At 33.5% G+C, this 23,093-nt stretch overlaps 1 protein-coding gene and 2 pseudogenes across 2 annotated transcripts in view; 2 read left to right on the forward strand and 1 right to left on the reverse strand.

The window, feature by feature from the left end:
* The window catches only part of WAPL (WAPL cohesin release factor), a 67,271-nt gene that overhangs the window by 33,525 nt on the left and 10,653 nt on the right, over positions 1 to 23,093 (reverse strand). Inside the window, exons 3-4 of one of the 2 annotated variants that reach the window (XM_011355350.2) lie at positions 12,296 to 13,336; positions 9,981 to 10,081 (exon numbers count right to left, since the gene is read on the reverse strand). In XM_011355350.2, the coding sequence (XP_011353652.1) occupies positions 9,981 to 10,081; positions 12,296 to 13,336 (1,142 nt within the window). Of the gene's footprint in view, positions 1 to 9,980; positions 10,100 to 12,295; positions 13,337 to 23,093 lie in introns of both variants that reach the window. The other variant, XM_011355349.2, reaches the window with a different exon arrangement.
* On the forward strand, positions 20,322 to 20,437 carry LOC111736566 (annotated as a pseudogene).
* Positions 22,613 to 22,731, forward strand: LOC111736543 (annotated as a pseudogene).

A 23,093-nucleotide genomic window follows, 5' to 3' on the forward strand; every position in this document is an offset into this window, starting at 1 on the left:
AGCAACTATATCAAATGTAGATAAGCGTAAAAGGAATTAAGAAATCACAATATAAGATGAATATAACCTTAATACAGGCAATTTTCCAAAGTGGAAAGGGATAAGCTATCCTTCATTTATTTACTGAAAATAGTTAATTAAATAACCCATCAATAACAAACCAAGGTTTAATAGCAATACTTTCTTGGTTGAGGCACAGAAAAAGATTAAAACATAACCCAAACTTGGCCCAAGAGCAGTAAGAGTTTTCTATTTTTAATGATCCTTCCTAATAAGCAAAGGGGTACCCTGACAGTCTCTCTGCTCTGGCTTTTAAGAAGCTCAAAGTTATATTTCTGTTAGGTTGCTAGGAAGTCCATCAAGACAAAAAAGCTTGAATTTAAGCTTCATCTCATTCAATTCCTTACTTTTTATAACACAATTTCCTCATTTATTTTCAACCTGGTTCTACCAAATTTATATATGTACACTTTCTCAAATGTTTTTTGTATGGGCAGCATAACTAAACATAAGTGGATACAACTGTATTTCAATTTAATATTGAATTCCAGATCAAGTCAAAAGGCCAGAAGAGAAAAACCAAAAAGGGAAGGAAACAAGAATGGATTATTAGTTTTGGAGGTAATCATATTTTTAAGTCCACATTAAAAAATTATTTTCTCGACTATAAAGTTATAGAATAGTAATTATTATAACACATATGAATCTAGAGTTTCCATTTCTGGACACGATGTAATGACAGAGACCAAATTTATCTTTCCACCTGAAACTAACAAACTGGAAAAAAATCTATGAAATGATTTTCAGATACTGAACATCAGGTACCATAGCATAATGATCCTTGAGAAGGGGAACATATGAGGTAAGCCCTACAACTGCCTGAGGAAGAATTCAGAGTCCAACCAGTAGCAGTCACTCTGAGATAGGGAGATGGAACTGGGAGTCCAGGGAGATGAAGTGGCTAGAGCACAGCTCTCCTGTGAGTGCTACACAAAGAACTCTGGCTAATTACAAAGGGTCTCCCCGCTCAAATATGTAGCTGAGTAGTAATATTGGCTGAAATCTTTTCAAATTTGATAGGCTTACCCATTTTCAAATAGTAAAAAAACAAATATTTAATACTAAATGAAGACTCTGCAGCAAGATACTTCCAAGAATACCAGAAATAAATCTTTATGAACTCCTTGTATATTTCAGGCACTAGGAATTTAAAGGTAAAAAAAAATATGGTCACTATCGCCAAAAAACTTCCATTATTACACATCTTATGTTAATTTGCGGTTGTCGTTAGCATGAAGTCATCAAAGTATCTCAACAAGAAAGTTGAGCAGAGTTCTCTGGATATCTGAATCCTAATTAACCCTAAGTAAAATATATTACTAGTTGGAAAAACAAATTCCAAACTGTAAACACCCTAATACATACAAGGACCCACTCTTTGGCTAAGTGTCAAATGTATGCCAAAGTTCTCAGGCTCTTGATTAACATACAGCTAAATTTTCTCATTTCGAACTTCATTTTCTGGAAAGTAATTATAGTGAAATATTTTAAACTTTAAAACTTTAAAGGTACTTGAACTAAAGGAAATAAAAATTAATATTTTTATTCCTTACTAAAATCCTTCCAGAATAAAATATTACAGAAAAAAAAAGGAATTATTCATGCTGAGAAAATAATTTATATTTTTCTAAGTCTTTATGTAATACAGATAAATGATTTAAGTACCTGGCTTAATATTTAAGTTAAATACTACTATATAAAAAAGATATTTCTGCTTTTGAACACACTAAGGAAATACTAAGATTACTCAAAAGTTTTCATGGAGGAAAGACATTCTACCTCACCAGAGAGCCTTTTTAAGACAATTATCTTATTCTTTTTTATATTGCCAGCACCTAGCACAGTGAAAGGCCTGTAGTACATGTGGAATAAAAACATGACAAAGAAAAGCCAACTAAAACTGACCCTCTTCCATACGTAGGCTCCACCAGAACATGCTCAGCTTCAACAGCTCTTTGGATCACCAACCTAAGAGCTATAAATGGGGAGCTGTGGCTTTTTACTTTTACACTTTGGCCAGTATCTCTCATCAGCAAACCAATGGCTAGAGTCTCTTTTCAGGCTTCACCTCCATCTATGTCTCAAGCTTCTAGTCTGTGAGAATATAGCGAATCTCACACTGCCTGCCACCTTGATGACTGGATCCAAGGATGGCCAGTGAATCCCCAGATACAGAGCAAAAGTAACCAAAAGTAAAAATAATTTGACAGAAAAATAAGATGCTTCATGAGTGAATGCTAACAGCTAGAGGATACTATGAAGGAACATATGTTCTTGGGTGGGAGGTGGGACTACTTGTCCTTTAAAATCTCTTCAACTTTAAGATTATGTTTTTAAATTGCTAACCTATATTAACTCATTTTATGAAACAAAAAATGAGTTTATAAAACTATACTTAACTTTAAAACTGTAGCTTTATGCAATTTTAACTTTCAAATACAGCTACATTTGTAACTATGGATTATACTGATAATCAAATTTTAATTGCCCAGAAGCCCACTATCCAGCGCCATATTGAATGACAGAAGAAAAAAATAAAATCCAGAATGTTCCTTTAAAAGTCAGACAAAAGATAGTCCCAGACAAGCCCAGCATTAAATCACAGGGAAATAACAAACGTGAAGATACAAATATTTGAGAATTGAAACTCAGATTAATATTATGGTTCGTTTCATCAATGACCCAGTAGCAGCCTTAACTGGCAAAATAAGATGGCCAAAGTCCCAGGTAAAATGTAACCTTCTCTAAACAATGAAAGTTAGGATGATTATACTGATAACGCCTTATGAAGGCAGGTAAGCAACAGCTGAATGAAAAGCCAGAAATCAAACAAAAAACAGGGCAGGCAGAAGAAATGATCTAAATATGTACTACCACATATATGACAACTGCAAATAATAAAATGCAGGGAAACGGTAAGCCAGTGATCAGAAATAAAATGGCATTTTTTTAAGAAAAATCGTTAAAATTGCCAAATTATCAAAACTGTACATAGAAACAGGTACTTACATCCAGATGTTCCAACCTAATCTTTCAAACCCTTTACTTTTCTCCACATAGCAAGTGATAACTTTTCTGAGTAATCATTTCAACTATGTTCTTTCTTTACCCTCTTCGTCTTCCTTCTGCCTCACATGTTCCCCCAGCCAGCCTCAATCCTGTTATGAACAACCCTTCTCTATATCCCTGGTGAGGTGTTAAGAAAAATTCTCACATCTGGCAAGCTTTAAAAGTTAATGTTTTCTACCATGGGGACGTAGGGAAAGAGAATAGGGACCTCTTGACTAGTGGCACTAAAGCTGAGGTGGTGGCCTGTGTGGTCAGGAAATTGGTTACATACATGAGGATTGAACAAATATGTAAACATGTTGAGGATAATGGAAACCAGATTTCTTACTGTCTGCGAAGTGAAGTAAAATGTGGAAAGTGAGAAGGCTAATATAAAAATATGTGGTGTTGAACTAATATTGGAGATTATCAGTTTGAATTCATGTGTTCTAAATATACATAGAAACAAAATCAGTGTGCAGTGTAAGGGGGGAAGCGAGAAAGAGGGAAAGAGAAAAAGAATGCATATATCTAATTTTCCTACTTCTATGTCAACTCAAAGAAGGCCTAGAAGCAATGACAATCCCATAAGAAAGACTATACTTAGTGAACAGATCTCTATTTCTAAATACCATTCTCCACTAAAAAAAACCAGTGGCCCTTGGAGAAATGGCTGATTACAATAGAGCTGGGAATGTATATATTGAGCCTTGAACACCTCAGTGTGTCAGTAAAGAAAATACAAAATGGTAGGACACATCAAAAGTAAGTTTGAAGAAACATCCACAGGCTAAATCTAAGAAAATATTAGTATCAAAATAAATAAAGCCTCATCAAGTCTACAACTTATCCTCAAGTCATACACATACACCCTCAATGAGCTGGGGATCCATTCTGACTCCCTCGAAGGACATTTAGCAATGTCTGAAGACATTTTTGGCTGAAACTGGGGAGTTGGAGAGAAATGCTACTAGCACCTACTGGGTAGAGGCCAAGGATGTTTCTTAGTATCCTCCAATGTACAGGGCCACCCTCCACAACTAAGATTTATACAGTGTAAAACATCTACAGTGTTGAGGTTAACAAAGTCTGATAGGGAGGGAGGGAAACTTTTGCCACTACAAGCCATGGGCTACCTCTTAATCACCTGGAAATGAGGTCATTAGTGTCTTTAAATCTAATCAGATTAGAGAAGATCCAGATACTCCCACTGGCCTACCAGCTACGTGAGGGTATTTCTATCATAATAGAGAATTTACAACAGCTGTTGAGAACATTTCCTACACCCACCTACCTAGAGCCTCTCCATTCTTTCTTTGGTGATTTGGGAGATAACCTACATAAAAATCCCTGGGGAAGTGAGCTTATCTTATTTTTGCACAAAAAACATAAATCCTAATTTCTTGTATATAAAACAAATCTATCATTTCCACTATATTTATACATGCCATTTAACCTAATGCTTAAAACGTTGATCCCATTTATTTCCTCTATTCCTTTACACTCATTAAAACTAAACAGGTAAAATTTCCCCTTATTTCTGTTTCTCAATAGTTCTCTTTAATACCTCTTAAGTAGTCTTGTAGTGTCTTGAAGATGAATGGATGACCTATTTCTTATAAGAACTAGGAATTTTATGCTGCTTAACTTCTTGTTGCTCTCTTCCTGGAGTAGGCGTCTAAATTTTTTAACTAGATATTTTCATAAAGATATATAACTTCTATGGGATCCAAAGCATTATTACTTTTTAATAAAGGATCAAAGTTTTGTTTTTGAACCTTACTGATCCATCTAAATGGTAGTAATACCTAAGTGAAAAAAATCTGACATAATTCCACTCAAAATAAAAAAGGTCTTGAAAAATATTTCAATGGGAGGTTAAAAAGGAAATTAAAACATTTACTGAAGTAACCGTTTTCAAGGAATAAAATGTTTAGGACTACTGTTCTAAGGCAGGGCTTTACCCATATTACACCTTTCAAATGAGTTCAATCTCATAGCTCTTTTGGTTTTATAAATAAGCAATATTTCCTCTGACATTATCTATCAACAGTAAATAGGTCTCTTGCCTACAAGGTTGCATGACCTGATTTACTTTAGGCCGGAGAGATTCCTTCATAATCGGGTCAAGTACATGTACACTGCTGCTTTCTAAGCCATTTAGTATCAAAGAAATGATTTCAATATTAAGTTTAAAACTAAGTTAAAAAACTGAACAAAAATAAGTACAAATGAACCCAAATGAATACTGAATTAACATAAACTGACAAAATTATTTCAAAACTTTGAACACTATGACTTTATCCTTAGTGAAATAATCTAAAGACAAAAAGTGGAAATAATTATTATTCACAGTAATATTGGTATTATAATTTCTAAAGTAATGTGTATTGTAGGATAAAGCAAGTAAGCTAAGTAAAAAATTCTATAATGAAATGAACTACTGATATGAACTCAGAGTTTATTTTTTAATATATTTCATAGCTCTGTCCAATCAAAGAGCCTTAGAAGCAATGAATAACACAGAGCACTCAGATCTGGATTCCTAAGTAGTAATCCTCACTAAAAAAAAAAATAATAAATAATCAAGGATCCTTGGATAAATGGATGATTTCATGATTGAATCGGGTAAAGTACAAGATGAGTCTGGGTCATCTTTTGTGCAGAAAGCAACTGAAGTGCTCAAAGATCAAAAGGACACAAAAGATAGCGTGAAATGACTTGAGACCGGCCAAATTTATTGTAAATACATTTAGCAAGTAAAACTTATTGTGATAATTATTTTATGTGATAGAATGGGGGGACGCTCCTTTACAGAATTCTAGTTATTAAATGAGAAAGAAACAGCAATTAGAAAACTCCATTCTGCAACTGTCAGTGTTATGATACAGGCAAAGATCAACAATGGGTGCTAAAATGATGAGGTAAAAACAATAATGGAAAACAGGAGATTCACATGGCACCAGAGCAGCACCTGGAAGCTTACTAATTAAATTATAAACGGGAAAAATGTGCCTTTATTTTGGAGAGAGCTGGTGATCTTTACTAGGTGGTCAAGCAATATTAACAGTAAAATAAACATGTGTTATGTAGCTTCTGATGTGAAGCAACATAACACAACATCACTTTGAAGTATTCTTGCTGAAATATGTTTAGCCTGAACCTAATCAAGCTTATAGACTTAACTTCCAGTGTTCTTTGACACTATACTATTTTAATATAGTGGAGTAACAGCTAAAATGACATAATCAGGAAACAATCACATAAATTCTGAATATGGAACATTCTACAAAGCAAATATCTTGGGCTCTTAAAACAAAATCAGTTCTATGGGACATTTTTAAAAGGAGACTATCAAGACTAAAGATATAACAACTAAATAATTACGGTTTGGCAGGGAAAAAGTATCACTAAGACAATGTGAAGACAGTTAGGGAAAAGTGAATATGGACTAGACATCAGGAATTACTAATTTTCTTAGGTCCAATAATCGTATAACCACAGTTATGAGACTGTCCTTTTTCTTAAGGAATGTATGCTATCTACAACTCACTCCAAATAAAACAGAAAAAAAATGTATTTATATATAGAGAGAGGGAAGGAGGGATAAAGGGGGAGGGAGAAGGGAGAAAGAAGGAATGGGAAGAAAGGAAGCGGGAGTGGAAGGAGAGGAGAAATAGACAAGAGGGGGATAGGGAAGGGACCATGTGTGCAACTATGTTGAAATCAATCTAGGTGGAGGGATATAAGTATTCATCATACTGCTCTTTCGCATTTTATGTATATTTTAACTTTTTTCATAATTAAAAATTGAGAGGGAGGAAAAGTGGAAAGCTATAAATCAGTTCTCAAAGTGTGGTCCATGGGCTCCTAGAGACTCACATAACTCTTTCAGGGTGTCTACAAAGCCAAATCCATTTTTACAGTAATGTTATTTTCCTTTTTCACAATCCTGACACTTGCACATATGGTACAAAAGCAATGGTGGGTAAAGCTGTTGGTGCCTTACCACGCATCAGGGTAGAGACTTTGAAGTGCATTATATAGTCATATTCTTCACTGCCACATACTTCACAGTTAAAAAATAAATGCCAGTTTCACATAAGGAAAAGCCCTTGATGAAGGAAAAAGTATTAATTTTATCAAATCACAACCTTTGAACACACTATTATTCTGTGTAACAAAATAAGTATGCATAAAACACTTCTGTGTGTATAGGGTATGGTGGTTAAGTCAAAGGAAAAAACATTACAGCTTGAGTTGTGAGCTGAACTAGCCACTATTTTTTTCTGGAATACCATTCTTTACTTGAAAGATTGACAAACTATGCGTATACAGACTTGGGTATTAGGCAGACATATTCTCAAACATGAACCAAATGGGCCTGTTGCTGTCATTCTTCCTCAAGTACTTTCTGCCAATAAAAAAAATTTCAAGATTTAAGCAAAAACTAAAATTTTAGAGAGCTTTTATCTACCACTATGAACTTATTAGCTTCCCAATACTTAACGAATTTTCTGACAAGTTTGGCAGGGATATTAATGTGATTTTTTGATACTGTATAATGAGATGTGTCACCACTGGAAACATCTGCATAAGTTAGTATGACAAGAATTTTCCAAATGATCAAGTATGATGGCATGCGTAAAAGATCCACTCAAAGTGCAAGACAAACTATTAGATTTCAATGTTAACAGCATGAATAGTTTGCTGGCATGATGTTAGATTCCAAGTTGCAATTAATGTTTAAGATACTCTCGTTTGTTGAGTTTTAGTGTAGTACTAAAGAAGAATGTTTATAATGACCTGAAAAGGCTATTTAAAATACAACTAAATATCTGTGTGAGGCTGGATTTTCTTCATATATTTCAACCAAAACAACATAATGAAATATACTGAATGCAGGGGATATGAGAATCCACCTGTCTTTTATTAAGCACAACTTTAAAGAGTTGCAAAAAATGTAAAATAATGTTATTCTTCTCACTTAAAATTTTTTTTCTTCATAAAAATGTTATAGTAACACATGGGTTATTTTAAGTGAAATACGAGTAAGTATTTTTGAAATGTAAATTCACTTCTAATGTCACTGAATAAACATTGATATAACATATAATCAAAAGCTCTTTCAGATTCTCAATAATTTTTTTTTAAATTGAAAAGTGGTCCTGAGACCAAAAAAACTAATAACTGTTGTTCTGGAAATTAATACATGCCACACACGATTTTATATAAACCAAAAAACCTCACCTAAGCATTAATGACTAGAGTCTCTACATCATGTGCCCCCAGCCCCTGGCCCCAGAACAAGCTAGCTCTGTTGAAATTAGCATTAAGCACTCTTTTTCTCATTGGGGTGGGCACCTAGGAGAGCAAAAGTACAGCACAATTACTCTGAAATGATTCCCAATAGGCTCTTTACAGAAGTAAAAGAATAGGCCATAAAAAACAGACACACTCATTCTTCAGTTGCTTAAAAGCAGTTCAATCTACGAAATATACAGACAACTTCTAAAAGTAAGTTTCAGTAACATAAGCTATTAAAGGAATTTTTTAAATAAAAAGGTAAAGCCAAGCAAGTTATTCTCAATACCTATGCTGAACCATATTAAAATGACTTACATAATGCATTAAGAATGAAGTTGGACTCTTACACCATATACACAGAATTATATACTCGAAATGGATCAAAGACTTAAATGTAAGATTTAAAATTATAAAATTCTTAGAAGAAAATATAGAGGGAAAGCTTTATGACATTTGATTTGGCAGTGATTTCTTGGATATGACACCAAAAGCACAGGCAACAAAAGATAAACTGGACTTGGCTGAAATTAAAACTTTTGTACATCATACTATCAAGAGAGGAAAAGACAACTCAGGGAATGGGGGAAATCTATGTGCAAATGATGTATCTAATAAGGGATTAATATCTGGAATATATAAAGAACTCCCATTATTCAACAGCAAAAACCACCTCAATTCAAAAATGGGCAAAGGACCAGAATAAACATTTCTCCAAAAAAGATATACAAATGGCCAATAAATACATGAAAAGATGCTTAACATCACTAATTAGGGAAATGCAAATCAAACCACGAGATACCATTTCACAGCCATCACAATAGCTATCATCAAAAAAACTCAGAAAATCTGTGTTCGTGATGATGTAAAACCCTTGTGCATTGCTGGTGGAGATGTAAAATGGTACAACCAAGGTGAGAAAGTTTGGCAGTTAAAGACCATATGTCCCCAAAATTCCTCTCCTAGGTATATATCCATTAAGAATTGAAAGCAGGGGCTCAATAGACAGAAGGTGAAAACTATCCAAGTGTTCACCAACAGACAAATAGATAAACAATGGAATATCATTCAGCCATTTAAAAAAATTGAAATTTTGATAAATGTTACCACATGGATGGGCCCTGACAATATTATGCTTAGTGAAATAAGCCGCTTACATGAAGTACCAAGAATAAGCAAATTCACAGAAATAGTGTTTACCAGAGGGCAGAGACATAAAGAGGGAGTTATGCGTTATTGCTGAATGGGTATAAAGATGATGAAAATGGAGATGATGAAAATGTTTTGCGTATAATGGTGATGGTTACACACACTGTGAATGTATTTAATGTCACTGAACTGTACACTTGCATATAATAAATCTCATATATTTTACCATACTTCAAAAAAAATGGTTGTTTTTAAAAAATGACACGTGTGTTTGTGTATACATACATATGTATATACATATCATATATCTTCTGCAAGAAAATTTAATTGCCGTGATGTTAGTAATTTTCAAATTAAAAAATTAAGAGTCGAGCCCTCCAATAATAACTAATACAAATCACTGGTAATGTTTTACTTACCCGTTTGGGGCCACTAAAAATCTTTCTGGTATTTTCCTTTGATTTATCTCCTTGTTTATTTGGGGGCTTCTTCACACTTTCAGGCACACCAGGCAAGTCCTCTGTAAAATCCAAGTTTTCTGAAATGGTAACCAAAACTAGCTAGCTTTCTAATACTTCAAATTATCTACCAAACAAACTATGAGCATTTGGTAGGGAGGGAGGGGGCATACTGCAGGAGAGAAGAATAAAGAAATAAAAGCAGCACAGTTGACAAAATATTCCCAATCATATTAAGTTTTGTTCTCCCATTCTCACCCTGCTTGTCCCACCCCCACTCTCACGGAGAGGAAATCAGGAACCTAGTTCCTATTTATGTACTCCAGTTTCACTTTGTGCAAGTGGCAACATCAATTCTTCTGCAAAATAACTGCTGGATATCTATGAACACTGACAGTGGTATGGTCTAGTGTAAACAAATATATGCAATATCAGGTGGTATCTATGTTAACCATTTTTCTAGAATTTAAGGACACTAAATCATATTGGCCTTCAAAGAATGCCCACTTACATCTATAAAGATCACATTATTTTTAAAAAGACGATTATCCTTGGCAAAAGATATACAATGACCTAGTACAATGTAGTTCAATGATTTATGGATCTTCACACAAAACCAAAAGATTAGATTAATTTCCAAATGGTCATTTTTTTTTAAGTCTAAAAAAAATAAAGAAAGAACAAAGGAAGACTTTTCTCTAGCCCAAACTTTAAAAATGTTTGCTATTTTATACATTATATAAAGACTCAAATTCCAACTTTTGATATATCAATCAAATGGTCTCTAGTTTCAAAATTTCATTTGGAATCAACTTGAAGTCTGTGAAAGAGAGCCTAATGAATTCACATTTTAAAGTTTAAAAACTTACATTACCACAAGATGTAAATTTTAGCCATGGATTTTTAATTACAGATTAGGATAATTTGCCATCAAGGTTAGCATAAGAGCTAAGTAAACTGCAGCAGGACAGGAGCTCAGGTTTCATACATTGTTTACTTATCATCCCCCTGAGAAAGCAACTGTAAAGCTGATTTACCCAGTCAGATCTCAAGTAACTAACAAGGCTGCTGCAAACTTCAGTACTCCCTAAGAGATTCAAGACAACACTGGCAATTCTGACAATACCCTTATTTTATTTATTTTTTGCAATGGGGTGTCAGAGATGAGCCCTTAGGGCTATGCCCATATAATTCTAGTTTTAAAGATAAGAGTGATTCATTCTATCCAGCAAAACTACTTTTAAGCCAAATAAGGCAAAATGGTAGGTAGTCTCAAGGATGATTTAAGAGTATAAGTCTATATGTTAAGAATACTGTTAGAATTCTAATTTATCATAATGACACTTCCTCTATGACCCTAAAAGGACAAAAGCTTTCTTTAACAAGTAAACCGATACAGAAAAACTGTGTTTGGTCAAATACAAATAACCCAGAGGCTGTCACATATTCTTCCTCACTCAACAGTCAATCCACTTCACAAAGCCCTTGTCAGGTAATGACTTAATTATAGCAAAGCTAATCTATTTCTTTTGTTTGTCTCTCATGGTCCTCGAAGACTTCTAGTCCTTACTTAAGGGGGTCAAATATGTGGTGACAGAAATCTAACTTTGGGAGGTGAACACACAGTGTAAACATACATATGCCTTATTATTAAAGTGTACAATTGAAACTTATTGGATTGCATTAACCAATGTCACCATAAAAATAAATATATTAAAAAAAATTATATTTTCACCACTGAGAGTAAAAAAATATTTAACTAGCATTTTTCAATTTTATTAAATCAATTTAAGAGGATAATTCTTAAGGTTTAATCTTAACTTTAAACTTAAGAGTTCTTGAGAATGTTTTTAACATTTATTAATTTTGAACCAACTGCAAAGCTTTCTTCAATTTTAACTTTCTAATATTTCTCTCATTACAACCACCTACTATCGGTGTAGTTCAAAATGTCCAAAATCTATCCTTATGTTTCCAATGTATCTGGATTTTCAAAACTGAAACATCAAGATGTCTGGGAAAGCAGAACACACACACACTTTAAAACTCTCAAGTACTAATGTAATAGGAGGATTAGCAGAATTAAATAAAAACAAATATGAAAAGACTCCTCAATCTACAACCTGGCTCTTTACAAGTGGAACTTGATTATTAACATTTAAAATGCTGTACCCTTGGATAAGGTAATCTGTGGTTCTAAATAGTACTACTATTAAAATTAAACATAGATTAAAAGTGAGTATCTAGGAGGAAACTAGCTGTTGTTAAATTCTTACCTGCATTATTAGTACTAGACTGACCGTCCTGGGAATTATTGCTTTCAGGAGGAGGCTGCAAGGAGGGTGACGGAGCTGTTTTAGTTCTTTTTTTGCTCGTCTTTCTTTCCACTTGACAGTCATCATCTTCATCATCTTCACTTTCACTGAGATCATCAAAGCCAAAATACTTAATTTTGTAATTAGAACTCCCAGAACCTCCTTCATCACCTCCTGTCTCATCATGATCTTCAAAACCAAAAAATTCAAGTTTAACATCCTTTTTGGATTTAGTATTACTAGGTCGAAATCTAGTAGTGGTCTTCGAAGTTGCAATATCTGCCTTTTTTCTTAGACGGCCAGCTTCTCCCAAATCGGCAGGGGTTGATGCAGTGAATTCATCCATGCTGCGTTCCATAGTATCCTGGATGGTAACATTACACACTGACAAGCAAGATGGATGTAAAACAGTGTAATCTCTAGTCCGTCCAACTGTCCCTCTAAAACTGGTCCCACAACTTACACTGCCTTTCTTTGCCTGATTCAGGCTATCTTTGTTTGATTCACTGTTTGCTTTGGCTAAGGCCTGACTGGTGCCATCCAATAGCTTATCAAAACTTGATGTTCCTTGTGAAGATTTTGCTTTATTGGCCCTACGGTACGTCCTACAGTTGCTTGGCCTAAGAACGGTTTGCACAATATCTTCCTCAATGGCTTCATTTAGATTTTCCAACCGATTTTTTAAATCCTCATCCTTTATCTCCAAAAGAGGATCATTATCCAAATTCAAGATACAATCTTCTGATCTGACATCTTCGAAATCATTATCCCATTCATACAAACCAGTTCTTACAGATCCCTTAATTAGAGATATTTCTGATGGAGATTCTGACCTTTTTCCAAGTTGGGAGTTCCAAGTATCATTTGTTTCCTTGATTTCATCAGCTTTGTATCCAGAAGCCACTACAGTTTCTGCATTGGGTTTCTTACTACTGTCTTCAGCATTTTTGTAAATATGGTGACTATTCTTTTCATATTCTTCACTAAAATTTTCCACTTTACCTGTAAAAATTAAAAATAGTCAAAGGATAAAAGCATGAATAACATCAATGTAAAAGTTAACAAATAACAAGTAACTTGACTAGTTAATAGTATAGAACCAATTAATTTTGAAATAATTGCAATAAATTTTAATTGTGAAGAAATTAACGTTTACATATTTGACATTTCCCCATCCACCTTTTCAGTTCATAGCTCTGTCTTACAGTGACCTCTCCCTAAGCATCCAGGTTCCTTAAAATTGTTACCCTAAATTCAACAGATTTTAGTAGTATTAACTGGATCAATTCAGAATGACAAATAAATGAGTCAGCCAAACCCTCTTGGAGGTATTATGGGTTTTTCAAATAAAAATGCTTAAATTAAAATAGAGTAGAATGTAAAAAGTACAACACAAATGAAAATATTCTAGAGTGTCTATATTTCCCTGTGGTAGGGCTGCCCAAGAGGCATTCCAGCCCTATCTAGAAATCTGTCCCAGCATCAGGTTTCCTTGGCTATTTCTGCTTTCTATTCTTTCTTCTAATTCTAAAGTCCATATGACTTCAAGAAATTTTTTTTTTTTTTTTTTTTAATACAGTGGCTCTGGTGTCTAAGCTAAGTGGCTACAGTGGCTATTTATGCATATTAGCTAGGAGTAAACCTTAAACTGCCTATTAACCTTGTACTTGAGGAAATCATTTTCATTGTCTTTAATTTTTATCATCAGAGACATTTATGTTTACCTTTCTAAATGAGATGAAAATATAACTAATTTGCCCAGAATTCACTGGTAGAAAAATACTGGCAAAATGTGTGCCAAAGATAAAATTACTTTTAAAAAGTGCACTTATGGGTTTAAATATAACTTGCTAAGATTTATGTTTACTTACTTTTAGAAGACATCTAATTTATAGGTATTTGTTTTAGTCTTAGATATTTCCCAGCTGAAAACAAGGAACTATAGTTTTAATAATCTCAGTAGTACCAATCACTAACCATAAAATACTGAAAAATTAAAAATTAAAAGCTGAGTCTGACATCTGATACTTTAAAAGGGGTAGAAGCAAAATCAAATCTGAAGAAATAACAAGTGGAAGGAGTACTAGTAGCTGAGTCTGGAGATTACTACTGCCCTGGTTAAACTAGTTCTTTAGAGCACAGGCAAAACCCCTAACTGGGAGTTTTCCCGAAGACTTCAATTTCCTCGTCTGTTCAAAATGGAAGCCACTGACCCAGACTTTACAGTGTTACTGAAGGAATTACTTATTAATAAATGCCTATGGGAATGCTTAGTATGCTTAGCTACACAAAGGTCTATGAGATGTCACTGACCACCATACAATATCATTTTTAAAATTGTATAGCATTTCATTGTCTTAATGTCACAAAATTTATTTAGGCTGTTTCTAATTATGTATTAACCATTCTTCTGACTTAAAAATAACAAAATTTACGCTAACAATAAAGTTTATTATCCATATTTTTAAAAATTACTACTTCCAAGTTTTACTTATAACTCTCGTTTCTTCTAAAATCAAAAAGAATCCGCATTGTTTTATAGGATAAATTGCCTTTCAGATGAGTGTTATGAGCTTATCTTGTAAATGTGTTTATGTGCGAAGAGTAATAAAGAGCCCTACACAGAAAGAAGTATTCTCACTAAAAATTATCTGTTATATAATTTATATTAGTAAGTATAATCTATTCATGTATTCAATTATATAGCATAAACAATCCTACAAATGAATTATTAAAGTATTTTTAAACTTCTGAAATACATTACATAGATAAAAGCCAATTTAATTAACAAAGAGTTATGCATGAGAAAAGTTGTTCAAGTTCGTCACAATAGTTCGTTTAGCTCTCCAACAAATGTTTGTAATTATACCTTCATAAGAGAAAGTAAGGCTATCTTATCCTAAAATGTAGAATAGCATTTACTTTCAACTGCCTTCTTCCCTCAAATATCCCAGCTTCTCTGTCAGATAAACCCACTTAACAGCTCAAAATATCAAGTCTATAAAAAGAAGAAAAAAAGGAAAATAAAGATGAGTTCTTAAGAGAATCTAAGCATTACTCTTTTTAATCTAAACTATATACAAACAGATATATAATACATATATTTATCATTTACAAACAGAAATGTATTTCTAGCAATGATAAGTTTAGGAATTGGATGACTGCCAGCTCTGTCATTTACTGGATAAAACGAAGTCTTAAGTTCAGTTTCTTCACCTGACAAAATGAATAAAATTATGTCTCAAGGACAGGTTGGTAAGATAAAAGGTAACATACTTAAGGATATTTTCCAGGTTATAGACACACATGCAAATTATCATAGCTATTAGGACTTTGCCATAATACAGAATATATTTTTAATAATCTATTAAGACTTTTCTTAGTGGAATATAACCTATAAATTCATCAATACTATTCCTTTATGTCCTGTGTCTATCAGCTTCATGCAAGCAATCCAAAACTACCTTATAAGACCTACTGTTTTTCCTCTAGCTAGAGGGTGAAGACTGGAAGTGTAGAAAGTTCTCAGTACAAGACTTAGCCCAGCACCATCTGCAATCAGATACTTAATAAATGCCTTTTAACATCACTAGATTTTAGCATCACTAGACATTACTCAATCTTTAGTATATTAGGTTAACATATAAGGGAGGGATTTTACCTTAATGAAGAAGACTACATGGAATTTGGGAGTTTTGAGTATGGGGCTGAATCACACAACTAAGCCAATAACTAGATATGTAATATTGACAAGTCGCATTACTTTTCTAAGCCTCAATCTGCTGATCCAAAAAACAGGAGCAACAAAACATAAAAGATTAAATGCCCACTCTTGCCTTACGGATTCTCAAGTTTGAAAGGAATCAGACAACTCCCCTCAAAATAAAAACACAAACATGCCAGTACTTGCAATAATAAGAGTATACATAGTTTCATAAAGGAAATTAAACAGGTGAGATGAGTTAAGGTTTCCAAGAATGAAGCGAACTCTAAAGTATTTAAAAAGTGGGAAGGGAAATTTGATCAAAGATGTATGAATACGTTTCACAGGTTCCACAAATCTTGTGAAACTGTGTGAAAAAATGTGCACAACTTTTTCAGGGAGAGTATCTACAGTTTTACCAAGTTTTCAAACACTCAAACATACTTTTGTATTGGTTTAAAGCACAAAAACACAAATACATGTGGAAAATCAGTATATGTTGATTGTAGAATTTCAAATCTCTACAGAAAAGATGGATTATTCCATAAAGGGTACTGGAGTACGTAGGAAAAAGTTGTTTTTTTACCTCAAATATGAAAATATATTCTAGATGAATCAAAGACTTAAACATGGAAAAGTTGACACATATAAAATAAAAGGAAATTTTAAAAAATGCATTACCCTGAATGGGGAAGTTCTTTTCTCAGATACAGAACTCATAATCCATATTAATTTACATAAAATCTAAAATTTCAGCATGGCAAAATATGTTTAAGTCAAAAAAAAAGAAAATGTGAAAAATATAATTGCAACTCTTATTATTCTAAAAGGTTAATTTCCTTAATTTAAAAAGAGCTCTTGCAAATCCAGATGAATTAGAGACCTAAATATGAAAGAGAAAATTACCTCAGGCAGGGAAGGATTTCTTAAACAAGATACAAAAAGAATTAGCCATAAAGGAAAAGACGTTTGATATCATCAAAATTAAATCTGTCCATTAAAAAACACTACTTAAGAGAACTACCAGACAAACTGTGGCGGGGCGGGGGGGGGGGGCGGTGGAGGAGGGGGAGAAGATATGTAAAGAATGCTTACCACTCAATAAAAAGATATCCAATATAAAAATGATCAAGGGACTTGACCAGTCACTTGATAAAAAAGGATATTCAATAAATATATAAAACAGAAATATATTAAAAGGTATGTACGTACATTAGTTATTAGAAAAGTACAAATTAAAACCATAATAAGATCACTACACAACCACCAACAGCCAAACAAAACACATGCTATGACCCAGCAACTCCATTTCAAAGTATTTAAGAGAAATGCATGCGTATGTGAACCAAAAGAGATATTAAAATTGAACCATATGGGGTGTCCATCAATGGATGAATGGATACAGAGGTGGTACATATATACAATGGAATATTACTGAGCCATAAAAAAAAAAAAAAGAATGAAATCTTGCCACCTGTAACAACAGGGATGGACCTAGAGGGTATTGTGCTGAGGAGAGTAAATTAGACAGAGAAAGACAAATGCCATATGATTTCACTTACATATGGAATCTAAAGAACAAAATAAATAAAATAGAAACAAACTTACAGATAGGGAGAATATTTTGTTGGATTAAGAAGAAAAAATTGGAAGTTACAAAACGGTCACAGGGTTGTAAAGTGTAGCATAACAACGGATATACTTCCTTAACCTGTCTTATAAGAAAGTGAAGAGATTTCCTTTCACTTTACAACAAACCCATCATTACACAAATGAGGGGAAAAAAGGCCCAAGGAGGCTAATAGCAAAGGTTTAAAAATTAAACCACTGGCCAAAAGATCTCTTAAAAAGACCCATACTGAGTTCTTTTATGTTATACTGTCTATAGTGGTGGTTCATAAGAATTGAAATACTAAGGCAGATATATCATCTTAATCCATCTTAATAAAAGAGGTCAAGATGAGAGGTTAAAAATCTAATGTGATGAGCAAATGGCAAATATGTATTACATGCTAAAGACTAAATTTAAACAAAACCTTCAACTTCTGCTAAGGAGTCTGTATTGATAAAGAAGCGGGGCTATGGAGACCGTAACTCATGAAATAACTTGGGAGATAAAAGGGTGCTGCCATTATATGCAAGCTGCTTGTAAGTATGAGTAGCTGTCATGAGAAGTGGGGAAAAACTTATTCAATGTATAGTAATCATTCAATTCATAGACACTATAAGGGTTAATGAGCAAGAAATTAAGGATCAATTAGAGCTGTCCAACAAAGAAGGGGTTGCCTAGGAAAGAGACTGTACTCCCTTGTCATAAAAGAAATATTTGATAAAATGGGACCTGATTAAAATAACTTCTACTCTGCAAAATACACTGTTAAGAGAATGCAAAGCCAAGCCATAGACTCAGAGAAAATATCTGCGACATATCTGATAAAAGCCCTGCAACCAGATTATATAAAGAACTCAAAGTTCAATGAGCAAAAAATTTGAACAGAAATATTTCATGAGCAAAGAAACTATACTAATATCAAATATACACTCATTAGTCATTAGGGAAATGCTAAAGGCTGATTTCTTTAATATATTAAGAATTCTTACACATCAATAAATCCAACATCCCAGTAGAAAAATCTAGAGACATAAAAAGGCAATTAATAGAAAAAAATAGAAATAACTTATAAAAAGAGATTCTACTTTATTCACAATTAAAAAATCAAAATACGCAATGTTATATGTCAATTATATCTCAATAAAGCTGGGAAAAAAATCAAAGTAAAACGAAGTTGAACTATATTTATACTTGCTAAGCCTTCAAGTATGTGCCTGGTACTGTTCTAAATACTTTCTAACTATTAATTCATTTGCTCTCATAGCAACCATCTGAGGAAGGTACTATTATACAAGTTCACAAGCTTTTAACCACAATTCCAATATCCATAAAGTCTTGAAAACTAAGTTTTCTCATAATGCATTCTGAAGCAACACATGACCTAAGTGAAGCTATTTATAGCATTTATCCTACTTAAGATGGCATTTTATTTTTACGAAGAAACACTGTCTGATTAGCATGCTGCCTCAGACCCTGTAGGGTGTTAATGTAAAATACATACACTTTCTATATTCCAAAATAATCCTAAATTCCAAGACAGATCTGGCCCTGAAGGTTTCAGATAAGGAAATGTGAACCTGTATCCCATTCTGCAGATGAGGGACAGTAAACATACATTAGTGGTTGACAGTCACAAAGTTATTAAGTGGTATTTGTCTGATAAATAAAGCAGCTTAAAAAGAAAGTAAAAACATCAGAACGACCCAAACGTCTGACATCAACAAGGAACCAGTTAAGAAATTTATAGCACAGATAGAAATTGACACACCATGCAGTATTTTAAATAAAAAAGGAAGGAGGCCAGAAAGAAAACTTTAATATACTGACATAGAATTATCCCCAAGATACATTAAGTGAAAGAGCAAGGTACAAAACAGCATGCTATCATTTTGTGGATTTAAACACACACACACAAAATACATACATACACATAGGTAACTGCTTGTATGTGCATAGCATATGTCAGAAAGGCTGAAACAAATAACAAAAAATGGTCTGGAGTGAAGAACTAGAGTGACTGGGGATAAGGGCTGGGAAGCTTCTAAATAAAAATTTTAATTTAAATTTAAAAATACAGATATACATATTCTAAAATGAAAAAAATTAAACTCCAAATTAAACCATTTTCTACCTTTCAGTTGGCAAAGCCCAAAGTTTACTAGGAGGATGATGAAAAAAAAAAAAAGTCAGACTGGCAGTGGTAAATCTGGCAATATCAAGTGAAAATTTAAATGTATATGCCCTTTCAATTCCACTTCTGGAAACATCTCCTAACATGATGCTCAAAAACATAAGTAGAAAAAAGGTCAATATAGCATTTATTTATAATAGCAAAGTACTACAAACAGCCAAAATATCCCTGAGACTAGTTTAAAGTAAGGTGCATCTATACAATAGAAAATCAGGAAGCTGCTAAAATAAACAAGGTAGATATAAAAATATAGAAAAGTGTACATCTTAAAGATCTCTCCTTAAGTGTTTTCAAAGGCATATTATATATACATCGTATGCGTGCTTTTAAAGATACAAAGATTTGATGCTATGCATATTTAAGATTGTGAAAAGCTATATAAGAAATTATTTTGGATGTGGTTCCACAGTGTAGCAGTTAGCACGTCTGCTTTACACGCAGAAGGTCTGGGTTTCACACCCCAGTGGAGCCACGGTCCATGGTCTACAGCCATGTCACCCTGAACAAGCCTGATGTCTGATCTCAGAAGCTAAGCAGAGTTGGGCCTGGTTAGTACTTGGATGGGAGATCACCTAGAAAGATCAGGTGCTGTAGGCCTAAATAATAATAAATAATTTTTAAAATTTTATTATTTGCTTCTGTGGAAGAGAACTTTATTTTTTTCACTGTCTACAGGGTATGTAGCTATTTATCAGCAGCACCTAAAAAGACACAGGAAAAACTGAGGTATATCTTTCTCAGTGGATCAATTTTATTCATATTTGAAAGGTAAAAACTATTTCTAAAAATGTTAAGTATTTCAACTGGTAATTTAAAACATTTTTATATTTTATAAATCATGCCTATCAAACACAAATTTCACACGTAATTTTAAAACGTGAAATAACTTCAAAAGTGCTACTCAGCTGGGCCCACTACACAGAGCGGTCCAAGTCAACTCAACCTCCCCTCCTCCTACATGACCACAGCCTTATTGCCAAATGCCATACCCCACCAGCTAGCCAAGGAACTTGTCTGCTCCTGTGGCTTCCTGCTCAAGCTGCCCATATCTACTCACCAGGAGAACAGAAAACACACCACATACCCCAGCAACTCCTTAACCTATGGGCCTCCCTTCTAGGTTGGCAATTAACTCTTTAAATTAGAAACACAGACCCCTCAGACTCCTAGAGTTACGCTAACACCTTCCAAAACATATACACAGGCACAATTAAGTTTTAGGAGATTCACTTCTAAATCCTCAACTCTCCCACGTACACTGGTCCAAACACAACTCACCAGAGATTATTCACTCTCCCACATATGAATAATGGCATATCACTCATCTGTCTCTAATATTACTATGGTACATTGCTCTGTGGTGCATGACCTATAGAAATATAATGTGGTTGATTATTGGCTTCTGTGCTTAATAACTGAGTAACTCTAAGAATTCTGTAACAAATCCTTTGCACATCAGGTGTTTTCCAACTGTTGTTTTCCAATTAGAAACTGCTATAAAACAAAAACTCTTTCCATCAACTTTGTCAATATGGTTTCTCTATATTTACATGTACCAAAAAATAAGAATAGATTGATGCCAAATCCTTTTCTTATTTTAGCAAATGACAGTCATCCACATACATATGAATTAATTTTAAAAAGCCCCACCCATGTCATAGATACATTTCCAATAAACTTGCCTTTAAAATGTATAGCATTCATATTTGATCAATTATAATACTAGAATTTTTAAATATTTAGAGCATTATAATCACAGAAAATTCTTATAAGTTTAAATTTAAATTTATATATTTTTATACAAAGAATTATGAAAAGGATAACCATTAAAGGACCAAACACAAATATATTCATTAGGAAAAAATTCTGAAGGGGAAGTGGGACAGAAATACAATTTCAAAAAGTAAAAGGAGCACTACAACTCTTTGGGCTGTTAAAGAACACATTTTTTTTAATGTATGAAAATGAACAGCAAATAATTATGGCATCTGCAATCAAGAAGGAGAGTATGATAAAAGACAGTTACTGATAACAGCAGTTGCTCAATAATAGCAGTTTTTTGGAGGGTGAAAGAGCTCTGGAGTGGCTGGCAAAATTCCATTTCTTGAGGTGGGTGGTGGATATACAGCTGTTGCTCTTATAATTCATTAAGCTCAACTTATATATTTCTATGTATTGTGTGATTTTCTGTATCTGTTTTATTTTACTATAAAAAGGTTAAAAGAAATCACTGTAACTAAACTGCATGTTTTATTTTTAAATGCTCATTTTAATAGAAAATTATATTATTTATTATTTTACAGGAAACTGTATCCTTTGCAAACATTTAAATGAGATCAATATTTTTATAACCAGCAATCCCAAACCTCGGTACTTACCCAAGAGAAATAAGGACATGTCTACACAAAAACTTAAACATAAATGTTTATAGTAGCTTCATTCATAATTACCAAAAACTGAAAACAATCCAAATGTCCTTCAACCAGTAAATGGATTATGAAACATATACCCAATGAAATACTCAGCAATATAAAGGAATGAACTACTGATGGATACAATATGGAATACTCTTAAAAGCATTATGCTAAATGAAAAAAGCCAGATTCATAAGGCTATATACTGTATGACCCCATGTATATGACATTTTAGAAAAGACAGAACTACAAGGATATAAAACAGATAGGTGGATGTCAGGGATTGGAGACTGGAAAAGGGACTGACCACAGGGTTGTATGAAGGAACTTTTGAGGTGATAAAAATACTCTATATCTTGTCTATGGCCATGCTACCCTGTAAAAGCCTGATCCTGTCTGATCTCGGAAGCTAAGCAGGGTCAGGCCTGGTTATTATTTGGATGAGAGACCACCTAGGAAAACCAGGTGCTGTAGGTGTAAAAAATAAAAAAAGGGATTGTAAGCTGACAAAGTCCTTGCAATCAAGGGTTGCCTCACCTAAAAAAATAATAATAATTAATTTAAAAAATACTCTATAACTTGATAGTGATTACATAATTATATACATTTCCATGGAATTTCACAGTTTGGTGTTTTTGGTTTGTTTGGGTCTTTTTTTAGATATTACCCCAGATATATATCTTTCACTTGTCCTTCCAGATCCACTCTCCACCCTGATCTCAGCCCTAGAAGGCTGACTTGTATCAAAAAGTTTCCTTACCCTCAGGCTTCTACTGGGTTCCACCCACGAGGAGCCCCCAGCAGGACAAAGGAAAGTTAGGTTCAGGTATTTTACTCCT

Source organism: Pteropus vampyrus, unplaced genomic scaffold (assembly GCF_000151845.1).
Source record: "Pteropus vampyrus isolate Shadow unplaced genomic scaffold, Pvam_2.0 Scaffold20, whole genome shotgun sequence".
NCBI lineage: Eukaryota > Metazoa > Chordata > Mammalia > Chiroptera > Pteropodidae > Pteropus > Pteropus vampyrus.